The sequence below is a fragment of the Gastrolobium bilobum genome, unplaced genomic scaffold, assembly GCF_033153095.1.
Source record: "Gastrolobium bilobum isolate Gb01-03AN ecotype WA unplaced genomic scaffold, APGP_CSIRO_Gbil_v1 utg6258, whole genome shotgun sequence".
Lineage (NCBI taxonomy): Eukaryota > Viridiplantae > Streptophyta > Magnoliopsida > Fabales > Fabaceae > Gastrolobium > Gastrolobium bilobum.
Genome location: NW_026895647.1, coordinates 74003 through 89540, shown reverse-complemented (window position 1 = coordinate 89540; position 15538 = coordinate 74003). Strand labels below are relative to the sequence as shown.

General features: G+C 35.8%; 1 protein-coding gene across 1 annotated transcript; it reads left to right on the top strand.

Annotated features, from left to right (window-relative positions):
- Positions 1-1771: 1771 nt before the first annotated feature.
- LOC133286618 (NF-X1-type zinc finger protein NFXL1-like) lies at positions 1772-6024 on the top strand. Its single transcript, XM_061484055.1, has 2 exons — positions 1772-1865; positions 2195-6024. Exon 2 carries the CDS (start codon positions 2210-2212, stop codon positions 5513-5515), a length of 3306 nt encoding a protein of 1101 aa, XP_061340039.1. The 5' UTR covers positions 1772-1865; positions 2195-2209; the 3' UTR covers positions 5516-6024.
- Positions 6025-15538: the final 9514 nt, after the last annotated feature.

The window sequence follows — 15538 nt, the reverse complement described above, 5'->3', positions numbered from 1 at the left end:
CATAAATTCAAGATGCACAAATATATTTTAATAATTTTACAATACAATGTTTAAAAGATGCAGACAATTTTTGCATAATTTCACTTTTGCCCCTATTCAAAAACTAACTATATTTTTTCTAAAACATCAAAATTCCCCAAATAATTATTTCTTTCGGTTCTAAACACTTCTTTAAACATATATCCACTCCTAGAATATTAATATGATTTTTGAACCTCTCAGTAAAATTACCCTACGATATTTCATCGGCTAAAAATCACTATTCACCAATTTTCCAAAAAAGTGTCTATCCACTTCCAAATTTTGTTCTGAATTCAAATCCAACATTATTTTCACCAAATAATGTCTAATTATATCATTTCATAATTTTAGGGTTCAGTAATTGTCAAATTACCATTTTGCCCTTCGAGTGTATTTTCACCCGAAATTTAGGATTTTCATCAATTAAGCGCTCTAATCCACAATTCAATCGTAATAATGCATTTTTAATTATTTGAGATGTTATATGAGGGATAACTCTTGCCACCGACAAGCCACCATCGCCGCTGCCGGTCATCACCACTTCTACCACCCACTATCACCACCACAATCGCCACCAACCATCACCATGAGCTGCCCAGCCACCACCATTGTCGCAGGCTACAACCACCAACCAGACCCCATAATTTCCCCCACTCACCACCATCACTATCACTACAACCGCCATAACCACCAACAAACCACCACCCCTAACCACCAAGCACCGCCACCATTACCACCACCCATCGCCATCAATTAGCTATTACAATTGCCACCTGTCAGTGTCGGTGCTACCACCATTACACCAACAACTACCACTATCGTTGTCGTTGCTACTGGCCACCAGCACCCTTAACCACCAAGTACTAATCGTCATCGCTACCAATCAATCACCATAATTGTCATCGATTATTACCAACAACGCTATCACCACAACTCATTGTTACCTGCCCCCACAATTAGTATCACAACCAATTCAATCAATCACCCATCGCACCAGCTGCCGTCGTCTTCATCCTTGTCATCGCCACCATCCACCACGGCTACTAGTATTGGCAATTAATTTAAAGTTTATTTGGTAAGGATATAATTTTTAATATTTTGAAAAAAATTTAAAATTTATTTATGCACTTTAATATATTTTATTTAAAATCATGACTTTTAATTTATTTAATAATTTAAAATAAGAAATAATGTGTAAAGGCTTAAAAAGAAGAAGAAGAGTAGTTTAAAAATCAAATTTAAAATATCATATGAAATTCTATTAAAGGGTGGTTCGCCTCGAACATCGGATATGATAATATTATTTTATCAGACTGTTTATCTAATTAACATCAAACACAAAATAGTATATGAGCTTATTATACTCATATCCTTTCTTACTCTTATCTAGTTCTCCTAGAATATCTGTCCACCAAATAAATTCTAAAACTTTTCCTAAATTGATTATGCAAATTAATTTTCAAGTAGTTTTTTTTATTAAAAAGAAAAGAAAACATAATTAACACGGTTTACTTGCATTTCCCATAGAGTAGAAATCAAAATGTAATTTCTACCCAAAAAAAAAAAAATCAAAATGTCATGGGCTTTTGCTTATAGGGCCTGCATACCTTATGTTATTAACTGAGGCCTAAGCTCCCCCCCTTCAGTTCCGGGTCGGTTCACTTAACGGAATTCCAAGATTTTTTATTTTTATTTTTTATTTTTCCTCGTCCAACCGACTCCAAGAAAATTCTAACCACATATAAAGCAAACCCTACACAGTGTCTCGTACATAACAAATCTGACCATTGAGACACAGAAAACAACAACAAACGAAATCTCAATTGTGCTTCCTTCACCATCAGGTATCGCATTGTTTCTCTTCTCTGCATATTCATTTCATAGTTAGTTATTATTGATAAGATAAAAATTAAAAATAAAATTAAACCTTGTTAAGTTTGTGTTACAGTTCTAAGTTTATTTCTTGAAGGTTAATTGTAATCTACAATTCTTTGTATTGATTCTCTCTCTCTCTCTGTGTGTGTGTTTCGTTTTAATTTTGTATTTAATTATATATTGAGTTAGAGAAGAATCAAGGGGTAGGTTCTGAATTGTGGTTTGGTGTGTGTGTGTGTGGTTGAATTGTGCTATTTGTAGTTATAGTTTTGAAATTTTGAATGTTGGGTGTTTGTAGGAACGTTGCAAAGAGATGAGCTTGCAAATTCGAAGAGAACGGAAGGATTGGTCAAGGGCTCGATCACAAGCTCCTGTTCGTCAGGAATGGGTTCCTAGAGGTGCATCCAGCACTGTTGTCCAGCCATCAAATTTGAACTCACATCAAAATGCTAATGCTGATGCTGATTCTGGTTGCTCCAATCATGGTTTTGCTGTTGCTCCACCCGTGACTCGGCATAGAAGCAATGATGGTAATCATAGGATGGAAAAGGAAAAGGAAAAGGAAAAGGAAAGGGATAAAGGGAGAAGTGGGAATCAGGTGGTGAGGGGATTAGGATTAGGATTGAGAGACTCAAGTTTGCCTCAGTTGGTGCAAGAGATTCAGGAGAAGCTCATAAAAGGCACCGTGGAGTGCATGATTTGCTATGACATGGTCCGTAGGTCGGCGCCTGTTTGGTCTTGCTCAAGTTGCTACTCTATCTTTCATCTGAGTTGCATCAAGAAGTGGGCTAGGGCACCCACCTCAGTTGATTTGTCTGCGGAGAAGAATCAAGGGTTTAATTGGCGGTGTCCCGGTTGTCAGTCTGTGAAGCTCATGTCTTGGAAGGAGATTAGGTATATTTGCTTTTGTGGGAAAAGGCCAGACCCTCCATCTGATTTGTATCTGACACCACATTCGTGTGGAGAACCATGTGGGAAGCCTCTTGAGAGGGAGTTGTTGGTTAGTGGAATGAGCAAGGATGATCTTTGCCCTCATGTTTGTGTCTTGCAATGTCATCCGGGTCCATGCCCTCCCTGTAAAGCATTTGCCCCTCAACGTTTGTGCCCTTGTGGGAAGAAAACAATTACCACCCGTTGCTCTGATCGGCAGTCTGTTCTTACCTGTGGCCAGCGCTGTGATAAGCTTCTTGAATGTGGGCGTCACCGCTGTGAAAACGTTTGTCATGTGGGTCCTTGTGATCCTTGCCAGGTTCTAATAAACGCCTCTTGCTTTTGCAGTAAAATGATGGAGGTTATTCTTTGTGGGGACATGTCTGTGAAGGGTGAATTCAATGTAGATGATGGAGTTTTTTCTTGTGGTTCCAATTGTGGAAAGAAACTTAGTTGTGGGAATCATATCTGCAGTGAGATTTGTCATCCAGGCAGCTGTGGGGAGTGTGAACTTTTACCAAGCCGGGTTAAGACTTGCCCTTGTGGGAGAACAAGGTTGGAGGATGAACGCCAGAGTTGCTTGGATGCTATACCTACCTGCTCTCAAGTATGTGGCAAGCTCCTTCCTTGTGGGATGCATAATTGTATAGAAACATGTCATGTTGGGGAATGTCCACCTTGTTTGGTTCTAGTTTCACAGAAGTGTCGTTGTGGCTCAACTTCTCGAACTGTGGAGTGCTATAAGACAATAATGGAGAATGAGAAATTTACTTGTGCAAAGCCTTGTGGGCAGAAAAAGAACTGTGGAAGGCATCGATGTAGTGAAAGGTGTTGTCCTCTTTCTAATCCAAATAATAATTTAAGTGGGGATTGGGATCCTCACTTTTGTTCCATGTCATGCGGAAAGAAGCTTAGATGTGGTCAGCATGTGTGTGAATCACTGTGTCACAGTGGTTATTGCCCACCTTGTCTTGAAACAATCTTTACCGATTTGACTTGTGCTTGTGGTAGGACTTCAATCCCTCCTCCTCTACCTTGTGGTACACTGCCTCCCTCGTGTCAGCTTCCATGTTCAGTTCCTCAACCATGTGGCCATTCAGGCTCACACAGTTGCCATTTTGGAGACTGCCCTCCTTGTTCAGTGCCTGTAGCAAAAGAATGCGTTGGTGGGCATGCTGTTCTTAGGAACATACCTTGTGGTTCAAAGGATATTAGATGCAATAATCTCTGTGGCAAGACCAGACAGTGTGGTTTACATGCATGCGGCAGAACATGTCATCCCCCACCTTGTGATAATACATCTGGTTGTGTGCAAGGTTTCCAAGCACCATGTGGCCAAACATGTGGTGCTCCAAGGCGAGACTGCCGGCATACGTGTAAGGCTCCATGTCACCCTTCATCTCCATGCCCGGATATAAGATGCGAATTCCCTGTTACAATTACTTGTTCTTGTGGCCGTATAACAGCAAATGTTCCTTGTGATGCTGGTGGTGGTAGTAGTAGTAACTATAATGCTGATGCCATACATGAAGCTTCTATTATTCAAAAGTTGCCTGTTCCACTTCAACCGGTTGATGCAAATGGCATAAAAATTCCCCTTGGAAAAAGAAAGCTGATGTGTGATGATGAATGCGCTAAGTTGGAGCGTAAAAGAGTTCTTGCTGATGCTTTTGACATTAGTGCTTCAAGTCTGGATTCTCTCCATTTTGGTGAAAACTCTCTTTCTTCTGAATTGCTTTCTGACTTGTTCAGACGTGATCCGAAGTGGGTTTTAGCTGTTGAGGAGAGATGCAAATTTTTAGTACTTGGCAAGAGCAGAGGAACTGCACGTAGTTTAAAAGTCCATGTTTTTTGTCCTATGCTGAAGGATAAAAGAGATGCAGTGAGGTTGATTGCTGAAAGATGGAAACTTGCAGTGAATGCTGCTGGTTGGGAGCCTAGGCGATTTATCGTAGTTTCTGTTACCCAAAAATCAAAGGCCCCAGCTCGTGTGTTAGGGGCTAAGGGTACCACAACTTCAAGTACTCCTCTTCCTCCTGCATTTGATCCTTTGGTAGATATGGACCCGCGGCTTGTTGTCTCATTTCTAGATTTGCCAAGGGAAGCTGATATCAGTGCCTTGGTGTTGAGATTTGGTGGTGAGTGTGAGCTTGTTTGGTTGAATGACAAGAATGCTTTAGCTGTTTTCCATGATCCTGCCCGAGCTGCAACTGCAATGAGGAGGTTGGATCATGGATCAGTTTATCAGGGAGCTGTTTCGGTTGCAGCATCTTCAGCTACCAATGCCTGGGGAGGAGCTGGGACAATGAAAGAAGGAGGAGCACTGTCAGCATTGAAAGGTAATCCATGGAGAAAAGCTGTAGTACAAGAGTCTAGTTGGAGAGAAGATTCTTGGGGTGATGAAGATTGGTCTACTGGTTCTGCTAATATCCAGCCATCTGTTTGGAAGAAAGAAGCTCCACTAACTGCTTTGTTAAATCGTTGGAATGTCTTAGACCAGGAATCGAGCACAAGTTCATCGTTTACAACTGTTGGAACTGAAGTTTCTGGGAAAAATACTGAAAGTAGTGTTGTCTCAAGGTTGGAGTCTCACGCAGGTGGGTCAAATGAAGAAGGGCAACTTGGAGGAAACTCAGATGTAGCTGAAGTTTCTGAAGTAGTAGATGATTGGGAGAAGGCTTATGAATGAGGAAAAAAACAAGAACAAGAAGCAAACACACTTTCTATGTTAGAAATTATATTCTGTTGATAAAGAGGCATGTAAGGCCTCCTTGCCTTGTTTTATCAATTTTGGCAAGTTGAGGACATTTTCTTTGTTTTAGGTAAATGTTTCAAATTCAAAGTGATTGGATCACCCATGCCTAGATTGAGCAATGGGGTATAGAAAGAAATGCATTTTATAAAAGTGCTACATGTTGTCAAAGAGCATTGAGTTAATATAGTCCTCGACTCTTTGGATTGAAAATCAATTTATAAATCAAGTTTTGATTTCTCTTGACGGAAGAAAGAGGTCTGAGTTTGATACATACAAGGAAATTCAAGGTCCTAAACCCAAAAGCTTAGCATGCCAATTCTGTTGACTTTTTTTGGTTTTTCAAGGTATCTTCCGGCCGACATCTAAAGACTAATCATTTCGAGACGAGAGATCACGTTAAGTGGATAAACTTTTTCTAACAAAGTTTTTTTTCATATGTACGATTAGGGATCGAATTCTTGTCAACAAGTTTAAGGAACTCAGTTATCTATCAACTGTGCAGGGCTTTGTTGGTAATTCTGTTAATTTCTAGTTGTGATGCGTTGTTCAAGCAAACCTCCTGCCCAAAAGATATGTTCTCCAATGTTGAATAGCTAACACCAATGCCATTAACTTCTTTTCATAAACTGATTTAGTAAGAGAAGTTGGTCCAAGAGCCTTACTGAAAAATGCAATAGTATGTTTGTTTTGAGATAAAACAGCCTCAATACCCTTTCCACTTGCATCACATTCAATGTCAAAAGGTTTAGTAAAATCAGGTACTACAAGTACAGGAACAGTAATCATAGCATCCTTTAAGGCCTCAAAGGCAGAAGAAGACTCTGCTGTCCATATAAAATTTCCATTTTTTTAACATATTAGTCAATGGTTTAGCAATCTTAACATAATCACAAATAAACCTTCAATAGTAACCACCGAGTCTTAGATATTCCCCTAAACTTTTAGGGGGCGTTTGGTAGAGAAAATATTTTTTTTTATTGAGATGAGGATAAAATGGGAGTAGCATAGATGAGGATATTAAGGTGAATGCGTGATTATACGAGAATGGATAAGATGAGAAATGAAGATATTCGACGAAAGGTAGGAGTACTACCGGTGGCTGAAAAGATGAGAGAACATAGATTGAGATGGTTTGGGCACGTAATGAGAAGGCTCCTGGATGCTCTCGTAAGAACAAAAGTTTGTTACCAATGGCTCAATACAAAGAAAGGTAGAGGTAGACCAAAACTTACTTGGAGAAAGGTAGTAAAACAAGACTTAATGGATTGAGATAAAGATTGGCGGACGGTGTGCCTTATAATGAAATGGAGAAAATCTATATGTATGGTGGAAGGTTAGACTCATTATTCCTATGTTTGAGATGATCCCTTTTTAGTCATTTTTCTCTTCGTCTCCCCCTTTATTTTTTCCCCCTTCTTTTATCACTTTTATATATATATATATATATATATATATATATATATATTATATTACTATTTATTTATTTATTTATCTTTTTCTTTTTCTTTTTTCATCTTTTTTCAACCTTTTCGTCTCTTTTATTTGGGTTCATCTACTACCGACTCCAATTAATTTGAGATAAAAGTGTTGTTGATGTTGGTAAAAAATAATTTCCAAGAATATTGTACGAATTTTTTATTTGGGTTCATCTAGCACCCACCTCAATGAATGAATATTTTCCCAACCTTAAAATAATCCTGAACAAACACCAGTTGAAGCTTTTGTTTGTCCATACCCAAGACGCACTGTGAATTGTTAAGTAACTGACAATTTAAGTTTCTGAACCAATTTAAGCTTTTGGTTTTCAACCGGGAGCTATAGATACATACAAGGAAATTCAAGGTCCTAAACCCTTCAAGGTTTATACTAGAAGACATAAATAAATAACTGCTACAGGCTACAGCAGTTGATTAGAATATGTTGACAGTTTCATATGCAGACAATAATTTCAAGGTTCAAAACCCTTGAAGGCTTAACAATAATTTCTCATAAAATATGTGATTCGGACATACATCTTAGTTCCTGTGGAGTTGACAACATAAAAAAGATCACTTGTGTAAGATGCCATTGATTTGAAGTATTTTATATGGGCTTCTCTTTTCTCATGTCACATGAGATATCATCTCTCATGTCATAGACACAATAAGTGGTGGAGCCCACCACTTATTAAAAAAGAAGAAAAAACTAAAAAGATAGCACGAATTTCGATGTCTCACAACATGAGAAAACTATCTCCTATTACATAAGAAAATGATTTCCCATTTTATATATGAGTATTATTTTTCTCATGTTATATGAGAGAGAAATCCTCTCATGAACACACAAAGTGCAATATGCATATGGGTATTTTACCAATTATAAAATCAAAAAAAGAAGCCTCGCACAAATTCATCTTCTTATTATAGCTCCAAGAGTTTGTTTAACTAAACTTCAGTGAATGACTGAAAAAAAAAAAAAAATCTTGTGTGAGTAATATTACTCTTTGTACTATTCATTTTAATTAAGAAGTCCTAATTTCCATTTACGGAAAAGTATTTCTTCAGTCACCGGAAATGAAGTTATCTCTAGTGAACTCAAAACGACGTCGTTTTGAGTTATAAGATTAAAAAATTATAATGATAAAGACTAATATAACCCTGCAATATATTATAATTACAAAAATACCTTGATTTTCGTCACAAAACGACATCGTTTTGAGTTCACTAGAGATAACTTATCTCCATTGACTGGAGAAATCCTTTACCCTTCTATTTATAAACTATATATTTTGAATGTACTGTGAACATGAAGCAAGATGACCCATTGGCAGTGAAGTTTGTCATTATAGTCTATAAATTAAGGGTCTATCTGCTGTAACTTTAAAATTGGGAGATAAATAAAATTTAATGATAGATGTTATATAAAAAAATTGTATATAAAATTCATCCTTAAATTTTTATTTTGCATTTTGGAGATAATACCAAGAAGGAGAGCCATGCCATATGTTCAATATGAACATTAAATGTTAGGTAGGTTTTGTGGTGATTCTCGGTGCTTTCGACTTAATCTTTTCTTCTTCTATGTCCTCCTTTATATATGTTATATCAACGTTTATTATTAGTGGATATAGGGCAGTTACCAACTTGGCAGTTATAAGGATCGTGGTATATCATTGTATTCGTGGATGTAAACATGGATTAAAGCCATGATTTGGGTTTTCGGGTATACGAGCTTAAAGTCTACCGGGTTACCTAATCCGAGTGTGAACTTCTCGGTTATGCATAAGTATGCCTACCTGAGCCACAAACCCAGAACATTAAGCCCCCGACTTAGAATATTACGCACGAAATACTCCGAGTTGCCTAATATGAGTTTGTCTTATCTTTATAACCCGGATGAAGGGAGTAATACTATCATTAAATGCTACCTGCCACTATACACTACGTCTGCCACATGTCCTCTTTTGCCTGATCCGGATTTTATCAAATGGCGCGATATGGCATCTGTTTAATCATTTCATTTTGAAATTCGAAACAGTAATACTTCCTTCGCACGCTTAACTCTCCCTCGCCCTCTCTTTATACTCTTCCTTCATTCTATCTTTTCGTTTCCTCTTCTTGCTTTTCCTTTCTCTCTTTCAACTTTATCTTCCTTTTCTTCCTGCCGACGCCTCCTTTTTCATTCTCCATAATCGTTGCGCACTATACCAAGTAAGTTTACTCACTACAAAAAAATATGCATATAGTGGGGGTCATATGTACAAATAGTGGGGGCCTTAAACCTCCACATACTACATTTGTAGCATTCAACCAACACGCTGGTATGACGTTCGCCACAACATATGTTGTAGCATTTTTTATGCAGCCGCTGGCATGACCTCCAGTATTTGTTGAAGAAATTTGTGGGGGTTATTGACCCCCAAAAAATGTTGCATGTTCTGACATTTATAAACCTCTACAAAATGTTGCATGTTCTGGCATTTATAAACCTCTACAATATGCTTCATTTTCTGACGTTTTCTAATCCCCACAAGTTTCATTTTTTGGCATTTTTTGAACCCCCCCTCCCCCCCAAAAAAAAACACTATCTGTGTGCTATTCCGGTTGTAGTTCCCCCATAATTTTATAGTTGTTGGCATGCATTGAATCTGGTTAATAATTTGAACTTTGCCCCCTCGTGTTTATAACCATCTAAAAGATGATTCCATATGTCTCTAATGCATGCATAGATACATGTAAATGGAACACGTATGTCAACAAACGTGACAGAGAGTTTAAAAAAACTAGAAAACTAATTAGTTAGTTAAGAAAGCTAGGACAATTGAATATTTGTTGGTCACAATTGCCATATAGTAAACAGGTATTTTGTAATTGTACACATTCGAACAGACATAACGTTTATCATCTCAAAAAAACTAGAATGCATAAAGGTCATTACCATGTAAACAATAGTAGGAAAGTTACAATTATCCTAAACCAAAATACACAATACATCCATCTTAAAGCTCCACAATCCACAATATATAGTGTCAACTCATGCGTGGTGTTGGGCCAGCTTCACTTCCTTCATTCTGTCAAAGAACAATTTACTGTACTCTTTTAGAATGCTACAGCGAATAAAGCACTTAACTCAAGAACTTGTATTATATAGAGTTCAATATTAATTAATAACCATATAAATCATTACCATTGGAGTAGAAGCCATGCCCAACAATGCATCCAACTCTAGAGGAATTCTTCCTTCTTTCATTTGTATATAAGCAAGCATTACAGTCTGTAATGTCTTGACAGTTTCCTCTGAAGCTGTTAACTTGGTCTTCAAGGTAATAACTTCTTCTTTCAATTTAGAACTTTCAGCTGAATTCATGCTTGAGAAAGTGGAGCCAATAGGATTAAATCGTCCAGTGGTGAGTCCAAAGGCAATACTAGGAAGGCCACCTAGGCCTAAACCACGTACGCGACCAGAGTGCTCTGGTCCTAAAACTTTTGCAACCGCATCATTTGTTGAAATTTCAATAGAATTAGTGCTCTGACTTAATTCTTCATGAATCTGCTCCTGTACATGTTCAATATTTGTGAGTCTAACATAAAAATGAACTATTTTGGAGACACCTGAGACACTATTTTGGAAATGCTACTGTCTATAATAGTGCCTTATTATATGAAAACAAGTAATAGTTATTATTGCAAATTTTATGCACCACACCACAAATATATATAGATAGACTCACTAGAAATACTACTTAACAATGATGATGCAGATCCAAAATAGTGATACAGACATTAATGTAACTCACCACTATAGCCTTTGTTTCCTCATTGGCATATGATCCGTCTTTTCTCTTATGAGTAGCAATATATAGTTCCCCTCGGCTTACAGGTCGCCCAATTTCTTCTTCCTAGAATATATATGACTCACATAAGTCTAAATGTAAAATGTATAAGACCTAATAAGGGAGAACACAATTAATTTACCATCTCATGTCGTCTCCGAGACAAAAGTTTGGACCCCCCAGTATGTGGAATTGTTTGTTTTTTTTCTGATTTCAGCATTCTTTTGACATAACTCCTACGAAATGAACAAGGAATTAACAAAAAAAATAAAATAAATTACAACATATTTGGTTTCATAAATGAAGAGAACAATAGAGTGAAATTTTTATCTTTTTTGCAGGCCACTATGTTTCACAACTTATTGTTGAAACAAAGACCAAGTTCAATCTCAAGGGGATAACTGTGAGTACAGAAGGGCAATTTTGAATAATTAAAATATAAGAAACCATTTAGTTTATTCGAAAAGTATAACTGGTTCGTGTGTTGATAATTGCAGATGGAGAATCCACTTCTGGAATTCAATACTGATTTCAACTCCAAAGCTGAGTTCCTTTGGTCCCACAGACTCATAGCAGATGAAACTTACAAAGTCTTTGCTAGAGCATGCAACTATTCCACAATATTTAGGACACAAATTCTAAATAAGAATCTTACTGGAGTTTGTGCAAAAGTAAACAAAAAATTTAGGAAGAACTATTTACCTTTTTTTTAAGAACAATAAATTTCTGATTTTACTATTAAAAAAAATTCTTTTGAGAAAATTTGAATAAGTACATTTTTATCACAGAATAACTATTTTTAGGAAGAACAATCGAAACCTTTTTTTTAAGAACATAAAGACAAATGCATTTACCTTTAATAAATTAAATTACAAACAACCAATATTTAATAAATTTACCTTATAACTTGGTGTCAAATGATAGTCAACAAATGACGACCATTGGTCTTGAGGAACACCAGTAGGGACATCATCAATTAATTGGTCTCTGGAAAATTTTGAGTCATAGGTTGAATGCCATAATTTTGACTTGCCATTTCTATACCTTCTCGCCATGGTAAGTAGACAATAACGCTTAGCAATTTCTTCTGAAGTCTGAAAAAGAAATAGATTCTTCACAAAAATAATAATCAGTCCATACTCGAGTAGAAGTGCCTAACCCAAAAATCCAAAAGTTAAAATGATGAAATTAAAAATTTGGTGCATGCATATACCTTCAGAGTGTTAAAGCAAGTTGTCTTGTATGATTTATGTACTTTATCCCATCTTTCATAGCTAATAGGAACATTTTTGCAATCATTGACAATACGCCCACATGCTCCAGAAAGCAGTACTACTGCTTCTCCATAAGCTTGCATTTGTCTATCAAATTGCACTATTATACGTTGACCATCACTCATCTCAAACACACCTGATACTGTCAATTGAATTCTCTTTTCATTTCCTTCTTCATCTATTAAAAGACATATAATTTTTTTTAAATGACCAAAGTGATGACTGAAAGGAAAAACCTGAAAAGCTAATATACTGATAACTCAAGCAACTGACCAATAAGGCGGGTACTGTAGTTAGTTAAAGATTAAGTTATGAAAAAATATTTTTCATTTTATTAAATTAAAAAAGGCGAAGGGCAGGGTTATTATTTGAGTTGGGTTGGTTCCTTATAAGTTAGAAAATAAAAAATAGAAACAAAGAAAGCTATAAAAGCTATAGAATTTTAAGGGGTGTCAAGGTGAAGCCAGAATTTTTAGGCTTTTTCAAGTAATTTCTTCACTTCAAAATCTAAGGCTAACAAAAAAGGCATCATCTAAGAAACCTTTAATAAACTTAATTTTTTCTAGAACATATAGTTTGGTTATAAAAATTTTGTTGTTTCAAGTATGAATTGAGTTATATAGCTAATGTCCTCTCCTAGTCTCCTAAACTTGCTTTGATCTTTGGATTTTGTTCAATAGTACTGTGATGGGAATGTAAATAACAAGAAAAAGTTGAAGCAAACTTTACAGAATCTAAAAGAAAGGCTACATAGAATATTTAAGACTCACAGTAGCAGGTTCCAGGTTCCAGTAAGCATCCAAAGAGGTTGAATAGATCTCTGCAAAACAAAATAGTATCAAAATATTGGACATGGCAAGACCTTAATGCAGATATAACAAAATCAGAATGAAAAAGAAAAAGAAAAGAGAAGCCATGTAATGAGGAAGATAGGTTAATGCAGATATAACAAAATCAGATGTTATATTACTGTCACGCGGATCCTTAGCCCACAAATTGATATTTCTTTCTTTTGACAAGTTGATTATTTTATTAATTGTCACTACTCTAGAGAAGCAGAAAAACTATGGGTTATTGGTGGCACTAATGTATAATATTTTTCTTTTCCCAATCAATAAGAACATCAACATTGAAAAAAAAAGGTTTGAACAATCTCAGATTGAATTCATAGCAGTCCACTTACTCAGACTGAAACCTAAAAAAGCTTTGATAAAAAGAATAGAAAAAGAAAAAGAAAGAAAGAAAACAGCCCTTAGAAAGTTTAAAAAAAAAAACTCAATTCACCCGATTATCCATGTCAACAAGAAAGCAACAGAGAGACCATCAGTAGATTTTTCTCTCTCGGTAGTTTGTGATTATTTGAGGAATTTCAGCAACAATTTTTTTCAAAAGAACTATATCTGTCAAATATTTTAAAGATCAACAACACAAAACTTTCCTCTAAAAACTAGTTAAAAAGTTAAAAATATCACATAATAACAAGCTAGATAAAAAAAGGACAATGACTGATTGAGATCACATAAAGCAATAATATTAAGGGTGGAAAGTCAAAATAAATACAAAGCACAATAAAAAGACAGAACCTTAGCTGGATCCACCATTACCTGAATTTTACTATCTCCATTTCTCCACTTTTTTTCCTTTTCCATCTCATTCAACCTTTTCACACTTTATCTCTCTCACTAAAAAAAACACAAGACACACAAATCTTGTTCCTCAAAATCATATTTCCCATTCTCTCTCAACCCTCACTCACTTCAACTTTTAGAGAGAAAGCAAAGCACATAACAAGGAACACAATGTGCAGCTTCTCTACCATTACCAAGCACATAACAAGCAAAGCAAAATCACGCAAAATGAAGCTGTTACAAGCTATTTGCAACCCGAACACATCAAATTCAAACTCATCATAATCCAATACACCATTTATTAAAAGCAGAGCCACTAAATAAGCATTGGCAACGACAACAATGCTAGCAAGAAATGATTTCAACGGCAGTTTATCAAACTCCAAAGGTATCTTATACTACAATTTCTCCAGTAACAAACATCACAATAAAATCGCCAAAATAATTAACAAAATAAAAATAAATAAACGAGACAAACACAAAGTTGAAGATCTAGAACACAAAAGTTCGTCCATTGGCCAAGTTCTCAAGAGATTTCCAGTTCAAATCGCAAAAGTTTAAACTCGAATTCCATTTCTAGCATTTTCTTTTTTTTTGAATAAGACCATTTCTAGCATTTTCTAACCATCCAAATATGGCACCGACTCTATCATTATGCTATAAATTAGAAAATAAATTAACTAAAAAAATAGCAATTAAACCAAGTAACCATAACTAACTAGTGATTACAGAATACGATAGTGTAGGCTAACACAAATCTTGAACAACAATGAAAAGAAGCATATCCAAAATACAATCCTCTTCTCTCTTTCATGCATGTATCAAATCGGAGAAACTTTACCAATGTGGAACAAAACTTTACAACAATCTATGTAAAGTATGTATATATATATATATGTGTGTGTGTGTGTTTGTGTGTGTTCAGGTTGCTGAAAACTTTACCAATGAGCAGAAGACCAAGGTGGAAATGACAACACCAATGGAAGAGAAGCCACCGAAGATTGTGGCGCAAGAAGGATAGAAGAGAGAAGAGGAAAAAAGAACATACCTATGAGAAAGTACAGAAAATAGAAGATACAATCATCAGAACCTTCAACCACAGTGTAAAGTAGCTGATAGGGTTTGCTATTTAGCTCGCCTTCGAAAAAGTTGAGTCCCCAAAAGCCTTAGCTTATTTTTTTTGAAGAAGTAAAATCATTTAAAGTAATTTAGGATATTTTTGAATAAAATCCTAAAAAAAGTTTTATATTTGTGCAGGTCCAAGAACGCTAGAAAATAAAAATAAAAATTACAAAATTTTTGACATTTGTAACTGCCACCGAAAGGATATAAGACGCTAAAATTATTTTAACATTGTGGCGTTCAAAAAAGATGCTAAAATTTACATCATTTACTGGAGGTCAAAATTGAACTCCACTAAATGACCCCCAAAAATTGCTTATTTTTTTGTAGTACTTACCATTCCATACTCTTCTTTCTAATCTTTATTTAGAAAACTTGTTGTTTGTTTGTGTTCTTGTTAGTTTTCTTTTATTTCTCATTACTAGCACTGCTATTCATATTTTCGATATAATGAATCCTCAAAATACATTAAAGGATATCTTTCATAAAGAAGACGTTTCAGATCAATTAAAAACCTTCTCTTTGCGAAAAAACTATGCTTCTTATTGTAAGAGTTTTAGCCCTTGTAGAGCCCCCTTATTTCCTTTGTCGGGTTCAAGACGAATTAGAATATCTTTGCGTC